Here is a 21,410-nt window from a genome sequence, read left to right on the forward strand (position 1 = left end):
AAGCGGAAAAAGAAGATAAAAGAAGTAAAGCGAAAGCGCACAAGAGAAAAAGACATCACGTTGGGGAGCTCAGTTAGCTGACCAATCATGTCCAAAAGTTGAAAAGCAATCTTAGATCCCAGCATTTAATTGGGAAGAATAATTATTCTTTATTAAGTAATGAAAAAGCGTAGCTCATAATTACTTTTGGAGAATCATGCCCGAATCTACTGAAAAAGGGCCAGACAAATCGGATGTAGTATTGTTAATCTATTTTAGTAGTTGAAGAGTGGGTTCTGCATGAATTGATCATACAATGTAGATTTGAAGACTAATCGATCTGATATTCGAACCGCCTATTAAGATTTTAACTCGCATCTTATTTGAATTATGAGATTAATTAATTAAATGAATACATTGTAGGATCGAGAATTGTCAATCTTATCGAGAGGGAAAATCAGATGCTCGGTCTTCACAATTCTGGTATCTAAATGCAGAGATCTGACTCCATGGATTTATATGAATCATCCAAAACAAGCAGTCAAAGTAGTACTATTCATGTGATAGTCACTGCATGATTCTTACTACTCCATGACATTTCTTTCATAGATAAATCGCCTCTCTCTCTCTCTGTCTCACGTGAAAAACACTGTCCCCAGCAAGAATGTTCTTGGTAAGCCCTTTTAAGTTAGTACCGTCTTCTTTCTGCTTGATCAGCTCCAACACGCATTAATTTAACCACGCATGTGAAAAGAAATCGCAGCATGGAGGACCTTATTCTTTTTCTTGATTCTTTCTTCAGTTCAGGTACTACCGTCATCAGTGTCCAGCTCCCATGTCTCTGCATATCTAGCAAAGCTTATTAGCTTGAAATTAAAAGGAGCAGTTGGGCTTTTCTTTTGGCCACCTAACCACCTCTTCTTTCCTACTATAAGAATCTTCTTCTCCCTCTTTATCCATCGCTTCTGGGATACTAAATGTGGTTCTTCTTCTGCATTTGCTAACACTCGATGTGAATTTTGTCACTTCGAGCAATACCCATGATTCGGTTCCTTAAAATGTTGCAGTTTCCAGTACTTCCTCTTTACTTCTTCTTTACTTGAAACTGGACACGCTTCCTAAACTGAGCTGAGAGGTAAAAAAATGGGTATTCAAATGCACTTGATTGTCATGCTGATGGGAGTACCTGTGCTCTGCAATTTGCTGTGGGTTCACGGATCTGCAGGTAATGGTTTGGTTGATTATTATCTTTGGTTGAATATGCATTGAGATTGAACTTTGCGTGATCGCATCGTAATCCCAGTTGGATCAGATGCAGATCCCGGTAAAATTCTGTGTATGAGCTGAAATTGAGCATTATCTGGATTGTCTATGAGAGAAGTTCACATTGTACCTGCTGATGATTAGAATCACTTCCCGTGTGTAGGAAGCTATAAATGTAGCCAAGCAGACTGATAAATTAACAGAATTGGTTTAATATGGTGAAAATTAACAGATTGCATTAATATGGTGACTCAATATTCTCCTCCATCAGAGAGTTCCACGAATATACCTGTTTTTTTTTTTTTCATGTAATCTCTCTTCAATTCGTTTCTTATTTTATGCTGTTACTGTATGGTTGAGTTTGCAGTTTGCTTCCACTTCCTGTGACTCCAATATCATTTCAAACAAGAATGTGATTAGAAGTTAGAACTGCATGAGGAGAAATAAGCTAATGAAGATCTGTAATATGATCATACGAAAATGCACCTCCAACTGTAGTTTTTCAGTTGTTGTCTCATCAAATTCCAAAGCAATCCAACATTTCTATTCTTTTCTGAGAAATCATGTATGCCATATGTGCCATCATTTGCAACAATCCATCAGGAAATGCCCCTTCGTCATCTTACTCATTGTTCCTTATTTTTCTCCCATTATAGATTTTTTTTTTTTTTGGTACTTTCCCATTATAGATGTTGGTTATGCACAAAATATTCGTACTTATGTTAATGAACTTCTGGTTGGATCCTCTCCTCCAAATTCACAGATGAGGCCTCCTTTCCGGCGGCTAGTCCTCTTACAATTACTGCACAAAAACACAGGAAGCCACTTGGTTCACACTCAAACAGGCCATTGCACTTTCCAGCATTTATGCGTGAACCACCCACCAAAGGTAACTGCAGAATAAACTTGAAGCCTAAATGTGCAACATTTTATGCCAACGAATTGACTTCACGTGCTGCTGATTGTCAATAGCTAAGACTTTGAATCCTACTGCAGCACCTGTTTTGCCGAAGGTCATGAAGCCTTCAAGTATTTCAGTTGCACCTTCTGTATCATCTTTCCAAGGGCCAGTGAAGAAATGGATACACGGTTATGCACATGCTCCTTCAGTATCATCTCACAAGCATCATCACCATGTCAGAAACCACTTCAGCGACTCTGCTCCGCAGCAATCTCCATTTCCACAGCACATTTACCACCGAGCAGGTTGATTCCAACTTCTTAAGATCGACTTTTCAGTGGATCATGTATACTTTGGTCCTCTTGGGTTATATTTATTCATTTGGAAAATCTTCTGTTGTGTAGGTCCTTCTATTTCCCCAGCTCAATCTCCATTCCCTACTTCTAGAAGATCACATTTGCCAGCGCCTGCACCATCACCCACCATGCTGTCAAGCCAGTCTAATAGTATGTGAAGAAAACTTTTTTGCTCAATTCTTGCATTGGATTTGTCTGATATATGTCCGTTGTGCTAATGACTATTGTTATTTAATTTCTTGAAGAGCCTACTCTTCCACCTGAATTCTCCCCTTTCGGATCAGCAGAGAAAACAAAGACTCCACCGCCAAGGCCACTTCTGACTTTACCTCCTCCACCTCCTAATGAAGGTACATAATATTGGTCCTTACATTAGACTTCATGCAGCGTTAATTAGACTTGTTGCATAATTAGTTTCTTTGTCGTCCAGAAAGAACAATATAGCTGATGATATTCTGCATCTGATGCTGTGTAGATTGTGCATCAATAACATGCACAGAGCCATTAACATACCCGCCTCCTGGAATTCCCTGTGACTGTGTATGGCCAATTCAGGTGAAACTTCGGCTAGCGGTCGCACTATATACATTCTTCCCTTTGGTTACAGAGCTTGCCAAGGAAATTTCTGCGAGTTTGTCCTTAGATCATAGCCAAGTGCGCATAATGGGAGCAAATTCAGCCAGTCCACAACTGGAAAAAACTGCAGTTCTAATTAGTTTGGTGCCACAAGGGGCAAAATTCGGGAATGATTCTGCATTTGCAATCTATAAAAAATTCTTCCACAAGCAGGTTCATATGGAGGCATCACTGTTTGGTGATTATGAAGTTCTATATGTTCACTATCCAGGTATTGTCATTGTGATGTCAGAGTGTTTTCTTAAGATCATATCAGGAAGATATGTATGATGCTTATTCCTTTCTTCTCATTTTACTCTTCTTAAAATTTTCATGTTCTTTTAGTTTGGTATACTGTATGGCTCAAGGATAGCTTCTTTGAAGAATATAGCGTTTTAAATAGTAATTGTATGTCAGAGTATAGCTAGCACAAGTTGCCAAAATATGATAATAGGAAGTTTTAAACACTTATTGTGGTTTTTTTACGAACTTACCATGTCTCTGCAGGTCTTCCACCTTCTCCACCTTCTAGCATCATTACCACTGACAGTTCACCATATATGGACAATGAGGACAAAGGCCCGGTGACAAAACCATTAGGGGTTAATGTGCCTAAGAGGAAAAGAGATGGCCCTAGTGGAAGCACAATTGCTGTACTTGTTCTATCATCTTTCACAGTATTAATCGTGTGCACAGTCATCACGTGGGTACTACTGAGGAAGTGTGAAGCTTGTCATCATCAATCTAAAAAGTCGCCACGGCCTCTCTCCCCAGAAAAACCTTCAGGTTCTACATTCTGCAGATTCTCAGTGTTGAGGATCAACCTTTGTTCTCATTCTTTTGTTTAAAAAAAATGAAAAAAAGTTCCTCCTCGATGCAGTGAAATATGGAATTTTCCAAATGATCATGTTGTTGATAAATTTTAATCACATTTAGGACCAATATTGTATATTGTGTTGCTTGGCAGTTGCTTGCAAAAAACTTCATCTTACCATAAGTCTTCCCTCTTCGCTTGACTGACCATGCATCATCTTCTGTGTTGTGTGGCATCTCATAATTTCTTCCCATCATAAACTTTCCATGTCCTCAGCAGGTTTTGCTAAGCCTGTGATGCAGAGAGGTGTGTCCAACTTAGCATCAACTTCGTTCTGCTCTAATGGAATCTTGTGTGCCGGATCTGCCAAAACATTCAGCTCAAACGACATAGAGAGATTCACCAACAATTTCGATTCTTCGAGAGTACTCGGAGAAGGCGGTTTCGGGATAGTCTACAGAGGCATATTAGACAATGGAGAGGAGATGGCAGTGAAGGTTCTGAAGAGGGATGATCGTCATGGAAGCCGTGATTTCTTGTCAGAGGTGGAAATGTTGAGCCGTCTCCACCACAGAAACCTAGTCAAGTTAATTGGCATATGCGTGGAAGAACACATCCGCTGTGTCGTGTATGAACTCATAGCGAATGGAAGTGTCGATTCCCATTTACATGGTAGATAGAACAAATCTTTATATGCTTCAAACATGAACCTTGATAGGTTGAACTACTTGGTTGTGGGGAACTTTTCTCACTGGTATCATGTTGTGCTTATAGGTTGTGACAAGGAGAATGATCCGCTTGACTGGGGTGCTAGAATGAAGATCGCACTGGGTGCGGCTCGAGGTTTGGCCTACCTCCATGAAGACTCGAGCCCTCGTGTTATACATCGAGATTTCAAGTCCAGCAACATCTTGGTGGAGCCTGACTTCACGCCAAGAGTGTCCGACTTTGGATTGGCTAGAGCTGCAATGGACGAGGGGAACAACAGACAAGTTTCTACCCATGTTATGGGGACTTTTGGGTATGAAAATTTTCGCTTAAGTTCTTGTTTAACACACTGTCGAATAATTGTTAGTGAAAAGAAGGTGACTTTAAAATAACTTATCGTGCTAACTTGCCTCTATCAGTCCCTAATAAAACACAGCGATCAATTGAATATGACAAGAAGGTCCGCAAAAATTTCTCAAATAGAAGTAGATGATTTTGTAGTTTGTCATATCTCTCTTCGGTATTGTTAATCTTTATGGTGTCATCTTTCCAGCTACTTGGCACCAGAATATGCAATGACGGGTCATCTTCTAGTCAAAAGTGATGTTTATAGCTACGGGGTTGTCCTCCTCGAACTTCTAACGGGCAGGAAGCCGGTAGATCTGTCGCAACCGCCTGGCCAAGAGAATCTAGTTTCCTGGGCCCGGCCGCTCCTCACAGACAAGGATGGCTTGCAAACAATCATCGACCCATCCGTGAGATCGAGCATGTCATTCAATAGCGTGGCCAAGGTGGCGGCAATAGCTTCGATGTGCGTGCAACCGGAGGCATCGCACCGTCCATTCATGGGTGAAGTGGTTCAAGCCTTGAAGCTAGTTATAAACGAGTTTGATGAAACGAAGGAGCTAAGTCCCGGAAGTTGCACAGGCCAAGAATCCTCTAGTTGTGTCGATGGCAAAGTTCGTAAAGTTCCACACGAATTTGTTGAAGCTTTATTGACAGGCAACAGTACACCAATCAAAGGTTTTAACCATCTAGAACAATTGGAATGCTTCAGAGCATCAACTGGGATCGAGGACGAAGAAACCGGGTACTCCACGAGGCATTGTCGCTCGGGCCCATTGAGAATGGGAAAGAGAAGGCAATTTTGGCAGAGACTCAGGAGCTTATCCAGAGGTAGCTTGAGCGAACATGAATTTGCCTTGAAGTTCTGGCCAGATACATATTGATTTAAGACCACGTAAGCTCACATTCGCACCTGGAGATTCTTGTTGTGTAATGAACATGAACAGGGGATATGTCGTTGCTAGAGTAACCTAGATTACCCGCTTTTTGGATTTAGATCTTGATTTGGCAGAGCAAAATCATGACACGGAATGCTATCTCCTCCGCCACCAGGCCCTTTGCCCCTACACCCTCTTCGAAACCATGGACTAACGCAAATGAACTAGCCAAGCTGTAATTTGTTGCTAAGAACCACATCATCTTGCTCCAAAGGAAGAGCGGCTTTATATGGAAGCGCCAGTCGACCCTTGTGCAGTGGTGGCAAGCAAGCCCTCACTTGCGACCAGGCAAGAATCGCCAGCCAACCAAGCCAACCCCCTAGCAATTGATCTCTCTCTCTCCCTCCTTCTCTCCCTCTCTGTCTCTCTCCCTCCAAAGTTCCATTTCTAAATAAAGAACTCCTCATTCTTTAAATGCGATTCGAGTGCCTTAATAGTAGGTTAATCCCAAATGGAATAGTCGTTTTTTGGTTCTCCACATGAGCGCAATTCAAGTGTCTCAGCGGCTTGATCTCGAATCATTCAATTCCTTTAATAAAGAACCGGATTCGGGGCCTCCAAGAATTGATCTTAAATTGGAGATGGTCGTGGACTTGATGATCTGGAAGCTTGGCGAGCTTTTGACGACATGCTTATAGAGGTCTCGATGACTTCAATCCTATAGATTTGGTGTTATTGAATTTTTAAGTACTTCTCGATATCTACTGCAACTCCACATACCGTCCCAAGATAAATAGAGAGAGCTCCTACTTACAAAGAGGATGGAGGAGTTTCTTTTATCAAGGTGATTGGTTCTTTTCGATCAATATTGACTTTGATCTGATTATATATCAAATCCTGTTTATTATGGATGAATGTTAATTTAATTTAGCTCATCCAATTAACGGGGGTCTTCACTCTAGTTTTAATTGTCTTACCGTATATATATCGTGATTTGATTGGATAATTACATTCACAAAGAGAATTATAGACTATTGAAACATCTCTGAAGACTTTTTGTACTTGGCTTAAGAGAACTGTGTAATTGGCTCAGGATTTCCACCGTTTACAAGTGCGTTTAGCAAACTATCATTAAAATAAAGTCATGCTAGTGAAGAGTATAATCTAAAGTACCTTCTGTATTTTATCCTTTACTTTTTCAGGTTTAAGCTCGACAACAGGTAAAATCTTGATGAACTCTCTTTATTAGTTTTTGAACATTTAAGCACGATGTCAATAAAATACATAAATTGAGAGATGACAGGGTATGATTGAAAATACTCCCTACTTTATCCTTTTTTTCAAGTTGAAGCTTAACAGATAAAATCTTTACGTTTTCTCTTAATCCATTTTGCGAGAATTTAAAGCCAACAAGAAACAGAAATCGATGTCAAGGTGAAGTGCCATGCACCAATCACATGGACGAAGCACGCACAGGCGGCACAGGGTCCACAAATGAGTTGAGCTTGCGCACAAGTTGTCCTGACTCTGAGCTCCATGAAACAAAAGCTCACCTCCATGATTATCTTGACAATCAAGCACACACATGAGATGATCTTACAACACTCGCATTTTACACCATCTATTTCTAAACGAAATTGAAATTCAAGCCCGCACGATGAAAAAGCACGATTAAATTAATAAAGATGACAATGAAAAGCTATTACATGTTCTTTCTTTCTGGTCTATTATAATGAGTAATGCCTGCGATACAAAATTGCACTCAAGAAGTCCTCAAACCAGCATGACTCTTTCCAAGCCCCAAACAAGAAAAGGAAGCAAAGAAAAGGCGAAAATGAGAAGCCCGCCGCTGCAACTTACCATAAATCAATATCACAAGATTTAAATGGTGAATGGTGATCGTTGCAAGACGCCCAACCTCCTTCAAGTGGCATTTTTGATAAAAATAGATGCCTTTAAATGTACTAGTCTCGTCTTGCAATGATCGCAGCACATATTCTTCAAGCATTCCACGTGATGCCTACCATTCTGGGGGTAGCTTACAAGAATCTTCGATCTAACACTAATAACTCCAGCAGGATGACTTCCCAGCTACTCTTCCTTAGAAGGACTTGAATACTCAGCTTCTTGCTCCGAGGTTACGTTGGAAGAAGCAGTGGAAGATAAACCACTCGATGTTCCGACTCCATTACGTAAGCTCTTTGATGTGAGAGAAGGATTTCCGTGAGGATTATTTGATGCAGGCACTTGCCCTTCTTCTGCTAGTCTTTTGAGAAGGTTCATAATAGTGGGAACGAACTTGCTTGACAAGGATATAAGCCCAGGAAGCTGTGACAAAGAAACCCACTAGGACATCAGAGCCAAAGACAACCTTGAGAATCAACAAAAGCATAAAGTATACCAATCTCTTTATCATCAGAATGACATCCGTCAATTGATGACAACAATGAGAGCTAAGATCTTTAATGCGGCCAAAAATTGACAACTGAATATCATCCCTTTCTCTAAACCTTTCATCTATCAAGATCCTAAGCACCCAATTTACATTACAACCCACAGCTTGCAATCTCATGAGAATTGAAGTCTCTCAACTGTCCAGCTTCATCATTCAAATCACTAATGAGAAAAGATGAAGCCCTTTCCATTTCATAAAAGATCGGAGATCAGATACGAGTGTACAACAGTCTCTCCCTTGAAGAAAAATTTGCTCGTCTATTTGACAGATAACTCCCGATAATCCAATATCAAATGGCAGAAAAAAAAAATCAAATTAAACTGTTAACACTTACAGCGCCATTACGGAATTCGCCAGATATATCAAGCTGCACCCATAGTGCTTTGACGAGTAAAAATCCCACAAATATGACGCCCAAATAGAGGGGATTTCTGCCGCCAAAAAACATACTCATGTCAAGCAAAAGAAAATACCCATATTGGACATCAAAGCAGAATTGCAGAAGTAAAATACCTAAGAAGTGTCATAAATTCGTTAAACCCTAAAACAACTAACGCAACAATTGCCCATGGAGGTGGCATCCAGTTGTTGTTACGCCTGTTTGCTTCCTGATAATTCCAAAAGAAGAGAGGAAATAATCAAATATCCCCAATAGCAAAAGAACTTTGTAGATAAGCGAGCACACTACTTAACATAAGCAAGTATGTCTTCCTTTCGTGGAATTGAAAGTATTTCTCAACACTTTTAACATTTCTTATATTGATATTCTCAAACTCAAGTAGCAAGCTGATGTCCTCCTAGTGGTGCTCAGAGTTGCTCTTGATAATCAATTCAAATAGAAATCTAGTGCAGTGGATTCAATAGAGCCTTCTTTCCTTTTCTTTTATTATCTATACAATTTTTTTTTTTTTGGCGTTAGTGTGTGCATGTTGCGGGTGGGGGATGCTGGCTTGGCATTTTGATAACAACAATGACGTTTACACTACTAAACATCTTTTAGATATAAGTATCATGCCTGAGCAGAAATTGCTTGAGTGACGGTGTACTCAGTCTCCGCCTTAAATTGCCTCCACAATGATTTGCACTGAACTGGTGTGATCAGTGTTTTTGATGAAGGAATCTGCAATTAAACAGTGAACAAGTGCTTTCAGCAAATGAAAGGCTCTTCTTTCTACATTACCTTCAGACAGCTGCAGCATCAATCAGTTATCTGACATCTTTTATTTAGCACTGATAATCCAATATTCACAAGTGCAAATGATAGTATTAAAACTAGTATGGACAATGGGGCCTAAACTCTTCCATCCATTTTTCATAAGATACAAAAGAAATTGAAGATCTGCACTAATTGAATCAGCACGATAAAAGCAAAACTCACCTCTTCCCATGTGCTGGAAGCCAAGGGATCTACTGTTGTAACGCTCCTGTCAGTGGTAGTAGGCTTGGTGTCCAGCAAAGCAACAGACAAACTTTTTGTCGATGTTATCTTTCTCATTATCCAAACGCACTGCCGCCATTACAGACAGCAACTTTAATGACTGCAAGTGTCATTGAATCATTTCAGTAAAAGATGCACAAGCAAGCAACATGAGTAACATGTAAAAAATTAGCCATATGAAAATTATGCATACTGCGGAACGAGCAACTTTGTTGATTGCTCGAATATCTTCCTTCCCCGTCCAAACTCTCGGCATAGAGTCAGCATCATGGCAAAACAATGTTGTAAACCTGGATTGAAAATGAAGCACATTAGGATATTAAAAGGTATTGAATCTAACTGATGAGTAAATCACAAACATAAAGAGTGTCTACCGGTCCTTCATGAGTGCAAGGACTCCGCCAGCTTTTCCCTTGCCTTTGCTTCAACCATGCCCCTCAGTATCTCTTATAGCCAAAAGCATTTTCCTTGCTCTGTTCATCCAGGTCAAAACCAGAAAGGGCGCCAGAGAGCCCAGTTACTGCCGATTCGGTCTCACGCGAAAGAAGTTTCCTGATAGCCGACCAGGTTTCATTATTAGCTCCTTCCAAAAGAGCTTCCACTGGTCAGACAATGCTTCATTCAGTTTTGCCTGTAAAAAATAACATAATTTGTGCAGATCCCATCAACCACCATTAAGTGAAAGAGGAAAAACCCTCCATCTGTAAAAAAGAAGCTAGAGAGCAGATGAAATATCTCTGTTCATCATGCTACCTCATATGCTTTTGTAAGCTCAGAGAGCTTGGCAGCACGGACTGAAGCAACATGGGCATCAATGTCACGCCGCAGCTTCTCCCGTGCTCTAGATGTATCCCATTTGGCTTGTTCAATTACGGCATCTGCTCAAAGTATGATGCAAAACTCATCCATACAGTCGGTGGTAAAATTCCTCTAATAACAAGTCAAAAGTAAGTAAAGCATGGCATGAACCTACAGAAAGGATTCCTAAATGCCCAGAATGTTATTTACCAACGAGACTATATTTTCACATCAGCCTCCAATTCAGGCATGAACCTTCATTTCTGATAGATACAAGTAAAAAAACTAATAGGCCACTAAGGGAGCAAAAGCACATGTACAAAAGGAGTCAAAAAACCCATAAAGAGCTTAGTCACAAGACAAAGCACAACTACAAGCCTTCATTCTCGGCTTACTTTTTCAGAGCATTAACTTTACAACATTAGGTCAAAAGAAGGCATTACAAGTTGACGTACCTGCACATCCTTTGTCAAACAGAGCCACATAAAACTGAGCGCAGTCATGAGCAGCAACAGAAAACCCTTCTCCTCCATTCAGAGCCTTATCAAATGCTTCTTTGAATTTCTCTAGAGTTCCGCACCCAATATGTTCAAGAACAGATTGGAAAGCTGGTTTTACAAGCTGACGATTCACACAAAACACAATGAGCAACATATGATAAGATATCCTCAACAGACAGTCTCTCTGTGTAAGCTAACTTCAAGTGAAAACATCATGACTGAAATTAAAGTGTCAAAAAGGAAAAATATTTCCACATTCCAAGCAGCTGAAAGTGGTAGTCAAACAATATAACCCAAAAAAATGACGCACTTTAAACAAAGAAAAATATCCCATGACTTCTTACTTGAAGTAACTTTTCTTCAAGCTGCTTTCGCTTCGAAGATCTAACACTCTCCTCAAAATATACAGCCTCTGAGTCATACCTAATGAGCAGCACAAGAAACTTCATAAATAAAACATACTTACACTGATAGACGAAGACGGAACATAAACTTCACCCAAAAAATAAAACAAGGAAACATCACAAACAGTCTATAACTATGGCCAAATTCAGCTAAGCCATCAGCTAGGCAGCTGCTAAACTGTAAGGAGCATTTGGTAACCATTCTGTTCCCAAAAACTATTTCTGTTTAGAAATCATTCTTTTTTATTCTGTTCCCTTTGAAGACGTTTGGTAACTATCCAAAATTTATATTCCCGTGAAAGCAATGCGTTTCGTAAAATCTCAGATTTTTTTGTGAATTAGAATTTATTTTAATTTTTAGTACTTTTGTTATATTTTTCTCTTCTTCTTTTTTTCTCTTTTTTTTCTTTTTCTTTTTTCATCCCTCTTCTTATTCTCTAGCCAGTTGCCGGCCATGGAGAAGAAGAGAAGAGAAAAAAAAGGAAAAGAAGAAAGAAAGAAAAAAAAAAAAATTGGCTTGATCCTGAAATCGTTCCGTGAACAAAGAAACAACTTTTTTCTATTTGTTCCAAATCTATTTCCAGGAGCAAAAAAAGTTATAAAATGGGTTACTATTCTTTTTTTTTTTGTTCTGGGGAATAAAATAATAGAATCAATTGCTATTTGGCCAGTTAACAAACAGACCCTAACTAGCCATTAGGCTCCTACAATCAAGAAAACAGATCAACGAAACCAAAAGATGATTGCTTGAAAACAACCATTGTACAAACAGTTGATATCATTCTCAGATTGTGAGTAAAGGGGGCCATTTCCAAACTAGAAGATGATCACTTGAACAGAATAGCTATATCTCATCTACTCAGCCTAGACCTAGTAAATATATCAGGGAGGTAAATTGACAACCAAAAATTAAACAATACATATTTCAAAAAAGCCGAGGTTTCCTTTATGTTTGCACTTAAAAAAAATGCACTTCTTCCAAGCAAAGAAAAAAAGGCTCCTCCTGCCCCCACGTTGTGAATGCCAGGAAAACTTAAAGAAACAATATTCTTAGAAGTAAGAACATGAAGCTGATTGCGTTGGATAACCTTAATGCACTTTAACATACACAAATCCAGTTGCTGCACCACCATCTGTAATCCATCAGATAAAATTGTTTGTCTTACCCTGATAAGTAAGCGTCAAGAATTGAAGTGACTTTCTTTCCAAAACCTGGAATTGGTCCCAAATGCACAGCCTCTTCAATCGAACACCAATCCTAACATGTTCAAAAGAGTTCTCTCAATCTTAATATGTGTAAGATAAAATGCATCTGCTTGCATTGCAAGATAGCAAAGCAAGCCAAACAAGTTTAATGTCCAGCAAGAACCAGATTGGTACCTCATTTTCAGTGAAACTGGAATATTTTTCGTGGGCGATTTCTTCACATCGTACAGTAGCAACCATGACCTTAACATGGAAAACATGTGTTAATTAGCATTCTCATCTAGGAAAGCATGTGTTAATTAGCATTCTCATCTAGTTGCCTTTCAATTAATTTCAATTAATTAACTCACCTTATGTGCAGGCAAGTCAAGGTCCTTATTCTCCTTGATGACCTTCCACATCTGCTGGGCACTAAAAGCAAATGCCGATGCAGGAACTACTCCCCTTCGATCTCCTGCGAGCCCACCAGGTGCAATAGAATGAAAGAATCGCTGTCTAAGGATGGCCACCTTTTTGTCAAGGAAAATTCAACCATATGGAAAAAAATTAGTACAGATAAAAAGATATAATCTATTTGGCAACCAATGGCCCAAATTCCACAAAAGAGCAAAAGAAATGAGATGGAAACATAACATGTCTCAAAAAATAATTGATTGAGAATGGGAACAGGAGTAGTGAAAATCACCAAACTCAATAAGGACGCTGGAGCAATGATAAGCCTCCAAAAAAAAAAAAAAAAAAAAGAAATAGCTGTCAATGATGAGTGGCATTTCCACAGATATTCCAAAACTTCTGCTTATGAGGACCAAAGTTTTGTCTCAAACAGTGGATTTATGTGAAGAAAATGGCGCCCACTACAGCATTTGAAAATCTTGTCCAAACACAACAACAAAGGCCACATAAAACTTGGGCAATCGTACTCTAGATCCAAACATGCTTCCATGTGGTGCAAGGTAGGTATACCTGCTCTTTAAATTGCTCTTCCTTCTCTTCATAACTAGACAGAGCAGTAACCTCAACCTGTACAGCAGGAAAGAGTCATTAGGATGAACTTCATTACAATGATTAGAGGGAAAAGCAACTTATTGAGAGTAACTCATACAAGCATCAAAGCACCTACATTAAAAAATTCACTGATAGGAGTTTCCTTGTGCGCTTGTGGCTTAGGAACATTGTCCCATATCTGCAGGAAAATACCAAATGAAACCAGGAACAACTTTACAAAGTTAGTTTTCAATGGGAAATGTGACAAGCGTCACCTTCTGCACATCTTCTCTCAAGACAGGTTCTAGATTTTCCAGAGGAGTCTGTATAAAAAGAAAAGGCAGTGAACACACATAAAAAAAAAAATAATATATATATATATATATATATATATATATATATATATATATATATATATATTCAACTCAGATCGGTAAAACTTACCAGATCAGCCAAAACGAGCAGATAAAAACCATCACAAATCAAAATGAAAACACGATTAAGTATAGATACTAACCCTTGTTTTATCCCGTATGACAAACAACAGAGTTGTTTTCGAGGGCTAAACAATCGCATCATGACCTTCAAGAAGAGTCAGAACTTCATCATTAAATCTTAGAACTAAACATTTAGCTTAGCTTAATGCAAGAAGACAAGAAATACCTGGAATACAGTTTTCAGAAGAGGCTTGTTGGCAGCTTGTTCCCGGCCAATATCATGACACCACCTATGAAATATATGCTTAAAAGGGCACTAGGAAAATACTAAAACAACAACCTCATAGATAGCATGGTAATAACAGAAACAATATCTCACTAGAGGAAAGCAAAAGCCTCACATGTTAATGAGCACTATATCAGAGACAGCCAAAGCGAAAAGAGCACTCTGCTTTTCAAAAGCAGTATCGTCCTGAAAATAAAAATGACACCGGTTAAGAAGCTGCGAGAATGCTAATTACTGCTTACTCAAACCAAGTGTAAATCAGGAGAGTTTCAATGAGCATCAGCTACACATAAATCAACCTTCTGGGTTAGTAAGATGAGCAAAGACGTACAAAAGTGGAAAAGAAAGTTAAGATCACACAGCAGCTACCCGAAGCACAAATTAATGTTTCAACATGTACAAAAATTTAGAATTTACAATTACTTATGGATAAAAATAAGTAGTTAAACATGGACAAGATAAGCTATTATAACTCCATGTAGAATCATCTCATAAATATACCTCTCCTCTTTCTCTTCCATCAGTTCCCTCCAAGTCCATAACCAGAGTACACGGTTCAATGTCTGCACCTTTCGCCAGCCATATACCTTTGGTGGTTTGGGACCTGGAGAAATACCAAACTGGTTTTAGACTTTCTGAATCCAAATCCTTCATTAGAGTGAGTGAAAAGTTGGTTTGTAGACATGCCTCCCTTTAAAAGCATCCATCTCCCTAAACTTGGTGCGAAATAGATGATTTAACAGTGTACTCTTCCCTGTTGGATATCATACGAAACAATAGAATAAGTTTGAAACTCGCAAAAGAAAAGATATGTAGATGAAAACAAAAAAGCAGCAATTTTCCACATGATGCCCTGAAGGTAATGGCTTTGCTGAAAGTAAAAATTTAAGGTGAAGAGATTGTATTAAACTGAATTTGAACAACTTGACAAATCGACAATGGTACCCAGCAAAAATTTGTTTCTTTTAAGAACATTTCACAGCCTTACCAAACATTTCATGTAATCTACATTTAGCAAAAGAAGCAAAGTCCAAAGCAAGTTATTGGGAGTAAATACACACCACTACTTTGAGGACCCATGATGGAGACAACGGCGTAAGAAAGGCCACATTCCCTCAATTTGACCTCCTTGATGAAATTTTCCAGTCCATCGACATTGAATACTCCATCTCCATCAATAAGTTGAGTAGAACAACATTCACCAGAATTATCTGAGAAAAAAAAGATTTCCAAATTAGCAAGTCAAAAAAAATTGACATGATAAACCAATACACTATGCCTAGAGTAGGCAAGACGAAAGTAACAACTCGTGATCGAGACTGAAAACCTCAGATCCTACATATTGCACAAGTACCTAAACGGCTAAAAGTACTTGAGAGGTTGATTTCACTCTTTCGACAGTTTTATCAAACCGCATATTTCTCGTGACGATGAAGTAAGTGAATCAATCCTTGTCAATCTTTCGAAACATAGCTGTCAACAACAATCTAGAAATCCATCTTTGCAGTGCTTGGGACATTATTATATCGACATCCTGTTACACTAACACCTACTGAGGGAGATGAATAATGTCATGAGCTACCCTTCGCACCTCAATCAAAAGGGTTCTCACGAAGAAACTTCTCAATCTTCGCAGTCACTCTTATAACCTCAAACGACTAAAGCTCTCTTTTTACAGGTTCTCGAGAGCAGAAACAATCGTCGTCGAGCTAACTGAGCAACAAACGCGATCCGAAGTAGAGAGAGGAAACAATCATGCCACGCAACAGCATCCGGATCAAAATGCAAGGCAAACACGAGCTGTTACGTAATGGCGATCCGCAACCAGCAGATGCATTAATTCGACATTACAAGCGAAGGGGAAATTTAAGACCCGGCAGCAACAGTTACGAGAATCCCTAATTAAAAACGCAAAGGCCAACGGCAGTTCAGAGATTTCCAGGATCGATACGAGATTGCCATCGCGACAATCAGAGACTATCGATCGCGAGAAGAAAGCGTGCGAAGAGCAAGTTTAAACACGCGAACGAAGAAATCGGTTCATGATTCGAGCAAATATACCCATTGGCGGCGGATCGAGCGAGGGGCCGATCGGGCGATCGAATGCGGAGGCGTCGCGAGATTCGGTCCGGCGAGGATGGAGATCGATCCGATCCGATCCGATCGATCGAACCACCGAGAGAGACAGCGAAAGCGAGGGATGGAAGGAGAAGCAGTGACAGGATCCGCGAGAGAGGTACGCCGGGTTTCTACCTCGTCTGTGCTCGCCAGAAAAGTTAAGAGAGTCGGACTGATCCTTTATGATGAGGGAATAATACCCCCTTGTAATGGAAAAAAAAAAAAAAAAGGAAAGGAATGAGAATATTTCTGTAGTAGAGTGACAAATTTATTTTTTTACGTGTTTTGGTCGGGAAAAAGGGGCTGCATTGGAACTAATCAATTTTCGCCTTTCAAAAATTTGACCAAAACAGGATTTAAAAAAATATATATATATATATATATATATATATTTACTAGCTAAAAGTAAAAGAGTGCTCAAATGTATGGTTAAGTAACCAAACAATAATCAGTCATCATATTGTCATGACTATTTTCAAGCTTGTTCTTTTTTTCCAACTAAAATTGCAAATATTTTGTAATTAATTCACCTGAAATCTCGAACTTCATTGTAGAACGGCGTAATTTGTTTTGGTAAATATCATTGACCAAATAATTTCTTATATGAGTATTTTTCAGTCCTTGTTCGTGTTCATGAAGTTAGTTTATAACATATATTTGAGGGTAATTTTCATTTTGACTTTTTCAGGACAATTCAATATTAAATTATAATTTTATGTTAAATACCTTAAATCATCTCAAAATCACATGAATGGAATATCAAGGTGTAGAGTACTTCAAACTGTTGTTATGATTTACTAAAATTGGAATAAGTAATTTTATTTTTAGAAATTTGGTTAGAGTAGAGTATTTTTAGAAAGCTTCAAAATATGTGCATCCTTGAAATTTAGTGTGGATAATTGCATATCGTACCTTTTAATGAGAAAATTTGGAAGCAAAAAAAAATTACATGACACCCATGCAAAATTTCATAAGGTGAAAACAAAAATTCTGTTTAGAAAACCTCAAAAAATGATGAAATACATAACAGTTTTCAAGAGTATACTCAATCCTAGTCCAACTTCCACTCAAACTACAACTGAATGTCAAGAAACTGAATTTGACAATATCTAGGATTCTTCTTACAATGTAATATCTCACATCAAGTAAACAAGAGATGAAGAGGACTCTAGAGGTACAACTAATTAAGGCGAGGAATTCGTTATAAAAATTTAACCATGCTACTAATTGGACAGCTTTGAGTGGTTCCCATCAGAAAGTGGACCTACTAAATCAAATAAGCATAATCAATTAGACCGAACCAGTAATAGATTCAAAGTATATTACTTTTCATTTTATTATTCACCACAATAGTGGGCCCAAAGTATCTTCTTCTTTTTTTTGTTATTCAGCAAAGGCAAAAGGTACAAATTACTCGCGAGAGTAATGTCTTTTTGTAAATAGTAATTTATCGTAACTTTCAATACATTTTGGAACTTTTGCGAAAGATAACAAAATATTTTAAAAGAATAAATAGGGGATTAGAGAAAAGTTCAGCCTGGAGCATGTGCATTCTCAGTCTCGATGGAGGGAGTGGCCGGCACTGTGGCACGTGAGCACTTAACTTGCGCCATGGACTTGACATGTGACTCCTGTCTTTTGTCTTCCATTGATTGAAGCTTTCGTGCCAATTGATAAAGAATTAGGGCTTTAATCTCACAATGGTATTCGCAAATTACACATCCGGTTTCGAATGACTTTTAATTTTTGCTTTTCCCATAAATTTCACCACTTGATTTTTTTTTTTTTTTACATCCAAAACTCTCGAGACTTACATGACATTCATCCATCAACACAAATTTTTTTATATAATATTTTGAATTTTGATCCGGTGGAAGTAAGTAAGCTCATTCTAATTAGAAAAAATAAAGTAAATGATCTCTCAACTCTGGTTCAATATGAATTTTTAAACATTTTCATATAATATATGGACTACATTAAATATTTACAAATAATTAATGAACCACATTAAGCAAATTAAAAATCTAGAAACGACATTATACATTATGTCGAAATTCAAAGATCATATTGACAAATTAAAAAAGTTCATGAATCAAAGTTTATGGACTATTTGCTCTATTCTCCATTTTAATTAACTATAAGTAAATCAAAGGACGACATTACATAAGCTAAAAAAGTTAAGGGTGATATTGTATATTGAACTAAAGTTTGAAGACCGTTTGTTCTATTATCCTTTTTAATTAAATGTAAGTAAACGAGCCTTTAATTCTTAATCAACCCCCAAGTCTAGTCAACTCTACCTTAATTTTCTCTTTACCCGCCCAAATGATTAGGGAAAGCACTAGGAAGTCAAGCTGGATGGCTTGAATGATTTTCCATCCCATGGGTAACGACGACTCAAGCTGCCAAGCGCATGCGCGCGTCCCCAAATTCCTACTTTAATAAATAAAACACCATGATTAACATAATAAACACACATTTTCATTTTCTTATAAGCAATTTCCTGGTTTATATTTTCTATTCAAACGCGTTCAAAAATACATGTGGACTTTTAGTCAGGGCAATTACAATTTTAAGCATTTACCGTCCAGTCAATTAGGTCTCTGAATTTATCTTTAAGCATAATTTAGATATGAAAAGTCGCACTTGGCTTGCCATAATAAATTCGAGAATCGGCTTAAAAAATGAGAAATATTAAGGATTTTATTTTACTAAAACAAAACCGGTGGATCCAACTCGATCGATGTGCAGAGTTGTCATCTTCCTCTCCCAACTTTTAATCAAGCCGTTCACCGCCGACTCCCATCCAGTGGGCCCATCTCAGCCGTCCATCGACTTTTCTTTCCTTCTGAAATGATGCCAAAGGGACGGGGACGGTGATCTCACTGTCCCTTTCCAGCGCGTGGGATCACGGCTCGATCCTCGCCGTCCACGTTGCACTCCATCGGGTGCTTTTTGATTTTAAAGTGGATCCCACACGTGTGCTCTTACTTACTTTTTCAATTTTCTTTATCCCTTTTTCTTTTTCATTTAATAACAAAAAGACGTGGGGACATTCCCAAAGCGCATCTCTGCCGGCGATTTAACTCCTCGTTCCAAAAAGTCGGCGATTCATAATTGCTTCACGGTCAAGAAACGAAAAATTAAGAGCTACATAGAGTAAAGAAATAGCGGAAGAAGAGTATGGGTTTAGCGTATGCTGCATATATTAAGTAAATTGATCCAATTATTGCATAAATATAGACAGATTGGAACAATATTTAATACCTGTTACACTTGAACTTGAGCTAGGTAGATTTGTCACATGAGGTCCACCTTGACCTAACAACTTTATGATAGAAAAGCGGTTAAAATTACTTTAAGATCCATCTGGCATAGCTTTGTTAATGGATTTTCGACCTACAAGGATCTTCAGGTTTAAAATTTGTTCATTTGTTAAAAGGTTTTAAAAGCCCATTTGTGAACTACGATGCATTTGTAAGGAAGTTTCTCTTAGGGCACCTGAATTTTTATTTTATTTCCCATCTCAACCCCATTCAATAATCATAAGTCTAATTTTATGCTTTTAAACCCTCAATTCTACTCAACAAATCCATGAACGTGGACCGATACCGAGGGTCTAATGTTGCTAAAGGTCGATGGTTGCAGGCCGGTCAAGTGAGATCTAAGCCATATATGGAGAATCTAGGGTTGCCCTTGAGCTTGCCATTGTTTTGAGATATGGCTTGCCTCTGTTCCCAACTCTAGCATATGAGCTTAACGGCCAATCGCCAAGGGTACATGCGACACTCATCCCTAGTTTATATTTGGCTTGACAAGATTGTAGAGGAAGGGGCTAAATTCGCACGATATTGGTATCTTGGACTTTGTGAAGATGGGATTTTGGAGATTTAGGACGCTAGCGTGAGTTGCTATGGTTGCGTGAACTTTGGCGTCGACTCACCTAGGGTCACACGACCTTGGCAACAATTGTCGCTGAAGCTTCTAGCTTCGCTTGCCACTATTGCAATTTATTTTTTAACATAAAGTTATTTATGTAAACACTATTTGCTATTTCGAAAAAGTTCTTTAGCTTGTATGCACATAGTGTTTACCAAAAGCTATTCGAATTTCATTAAAAATTCTTCACCTAAAATCCTTTGCATCTGTGTAAAGGCGTTTCTCACTCTCCCAGACGCCCTCCTCCTTAGTCATAAATGAGTTTGGAAGGCTTTTTCAGACACAATTTAAACACTGGACCCACCCATGGGCCCCGATGTAAATGCGGCAAAAATGGTTCGCGAGTCGGGCTTTTCTTCCTAATTATTTTATTGATCCCTAAATGTTGTCCTTTGAAGTCTTTGGTTTTGAGCATGGTTGGTTTGCATTGGTTTACTTGGTGGAACTTTCGGTTGTCTATTTCCCAGCTTGAGAAAGCTCACCATGCCGATCTTCATCGCGTTGACACAAAAAGTCAATTCAAATATCATTGGTTCTTAATTTTGGAACAGGATCTCCTCACTTTCCTTTTCAAGTTTAGAGAAAAAACATCATGATTTAGACCATTCGTTTGTTTCCGGTGGTCTCCAGACAAGTCATCTGCCTTAGGAAGTTCTGATGAGAATGGCATTTTAGATACCTGGGATCATGAAAACGTGTGAAGTTACTGAGTATCCTGAATGTTAGGGCATGTCTCTTTTTTAGTTTTTTGGTCGGACGTCTCTTGTCTCCCTGTAATATTTTTGTTTTGTGGGAGTATCATGGTGACAGAAGGCACAAGGCGGAATGATACTTCCGGTTTCCTTTTCTGGCATTATGGCGGTAGCTCTCCACAGTTGACTCTGTCTACAATATATTTTATATCTTTTTCTAACTTCTAGGTTGTTAGTGAGAGGCACCTCCTGGTGCTCTTTCATTATCTGAAAATTGATAATTGGAAAAACTTA

General features: G+C 38.5%; 2 protein-coding genes across 4 annotated transcripts; one reads left to right on the plus strand and one right to left on the minus strand.

Annotated features, from left to right (window-relative positions):
* Positions 1-528: 528 nt before the first annotated feature.
* Positions 529-6,147, plus strand: LOC104423019 (receptor-like serine/threonine-protein kinase ALE2). 3 transcript variants are annotated; one of them, XM_010035475.3, is made up of 11 exons: positions 529-652; positions 782-1,204; positions 2,006-2,131; positions 2,215-2,448; positions 2,548-2,649; positions 2,745-2,849; positions 2,975-3,346; positions 3,622-3,900; positions 4,205-4,600; positions 4,703-4,949; positions 5,190-6,147. In XM_010035475.3, exons 2-11 carry the CDS (start codon positions 1,123-1,125, stop codon positions 5,863-5,865), a joined length of 2,619 nt encoding a protein of 872 aa, XP_010033777.2. In that variant the 5' UTR covers positions 529-652; positions 782-1,122; the 3' UTR covers positions 5,866-6,147. The 3 variants fall into 3 exon arrangements, with proteins under 3 accessions (XP_010033777.2, XP_010033778.2, XP_010033779.2); XM_010035476.3 differs by lacking the exon at positions 529-652 and having other exon boundaries at positions 681-1,204; positions 4,208-4,600; XM_010035477.3 differs by lacking the exon at positions 529-652 and having other exon boundaries at positions 682-1,204; positions 2,239-2,448.
* A 1,370-nt stretch (positions 6,148-7,517) lies between these two features.
* On the minus strand, positions 7,518-16,652 carry LOC120289178 (protein ROOT HAIR DEFECTIVE 3-like). Its single transcript, XM_039303714.1, is given in 28 exon segments — positions 7,518-8,187; positions 8,649-8,745; positions 8,828-8,922; positions 9,330-9,434; positions 9,693-9,788; positions 9,790-9,852; positions 9,946-10,042; positions 10,127-10,151; positions 10,154-10,192; positions 10,195-10,359; positions 10,362-10,383; positions 10,506-10,630; positions 11,006-11,171; positions 11,395-11,473; positions 12,621-12,712; positions 12,835-12,903; positions 13,011-13,169; positions 13,624-13,680; positions 13,781-13,843; positions 13,920-13,967; positions 14,162-14,202; positions 14,205-14,226; positions 14,308-14,371; positions 14,483-14,553; positions 14,869-14,971; positions 15,055-15,121; positions 15,429-15,578; positions 16,429-16,652. Coding segments are annotated over 28 exon segments (2,421 nt in total). The 5' UTR covers positions 16,433-16,652; the 3' UTR covers positions 7,518-7,950.
* Positions 16,653-21,410: the final 4,758 nt, after the last annotated feature.

Source organism: Eucalyptus grandis, chromosome 10 (assembly GCF_016545825.1).
Source record: "Eucalyptus grandis isolate ANBG69807.140 chromosome 10, ASM1654582v1, whole genome shotgun sequence".
Lineage (NCBI taxonomy): Eukaryota > Viridiplantae > Streptophyta > Magnoliopsida > Myrtales > Myrtaceae > Eucalyptus > Eucalyptus grandis.

Bases quoted from the DNA above. Each gene is read 5' to 3' on its own strand.
- LOC104423019 (XM_010035475.3), top strand. From the start codon at position 1,123: ATGGGTATTCAAATGCACTTGATTGTCATGCTGATGGGAGTACCTGTG. The intron at 4,601-4,702 runs GTAGATAGAACA...TTGTGCTTATAG, and splicing joins TGTCGATTCCCATTTACATG to GTTGTGACAAGGAGAATGAT. The intron at 4,950-5,189 runs GTATGAAAATTT...TCATCTTTCCAG, and splicing joins CATGTTATGGGGACTTTTGG to CTACTTGGCACCAGAATATG.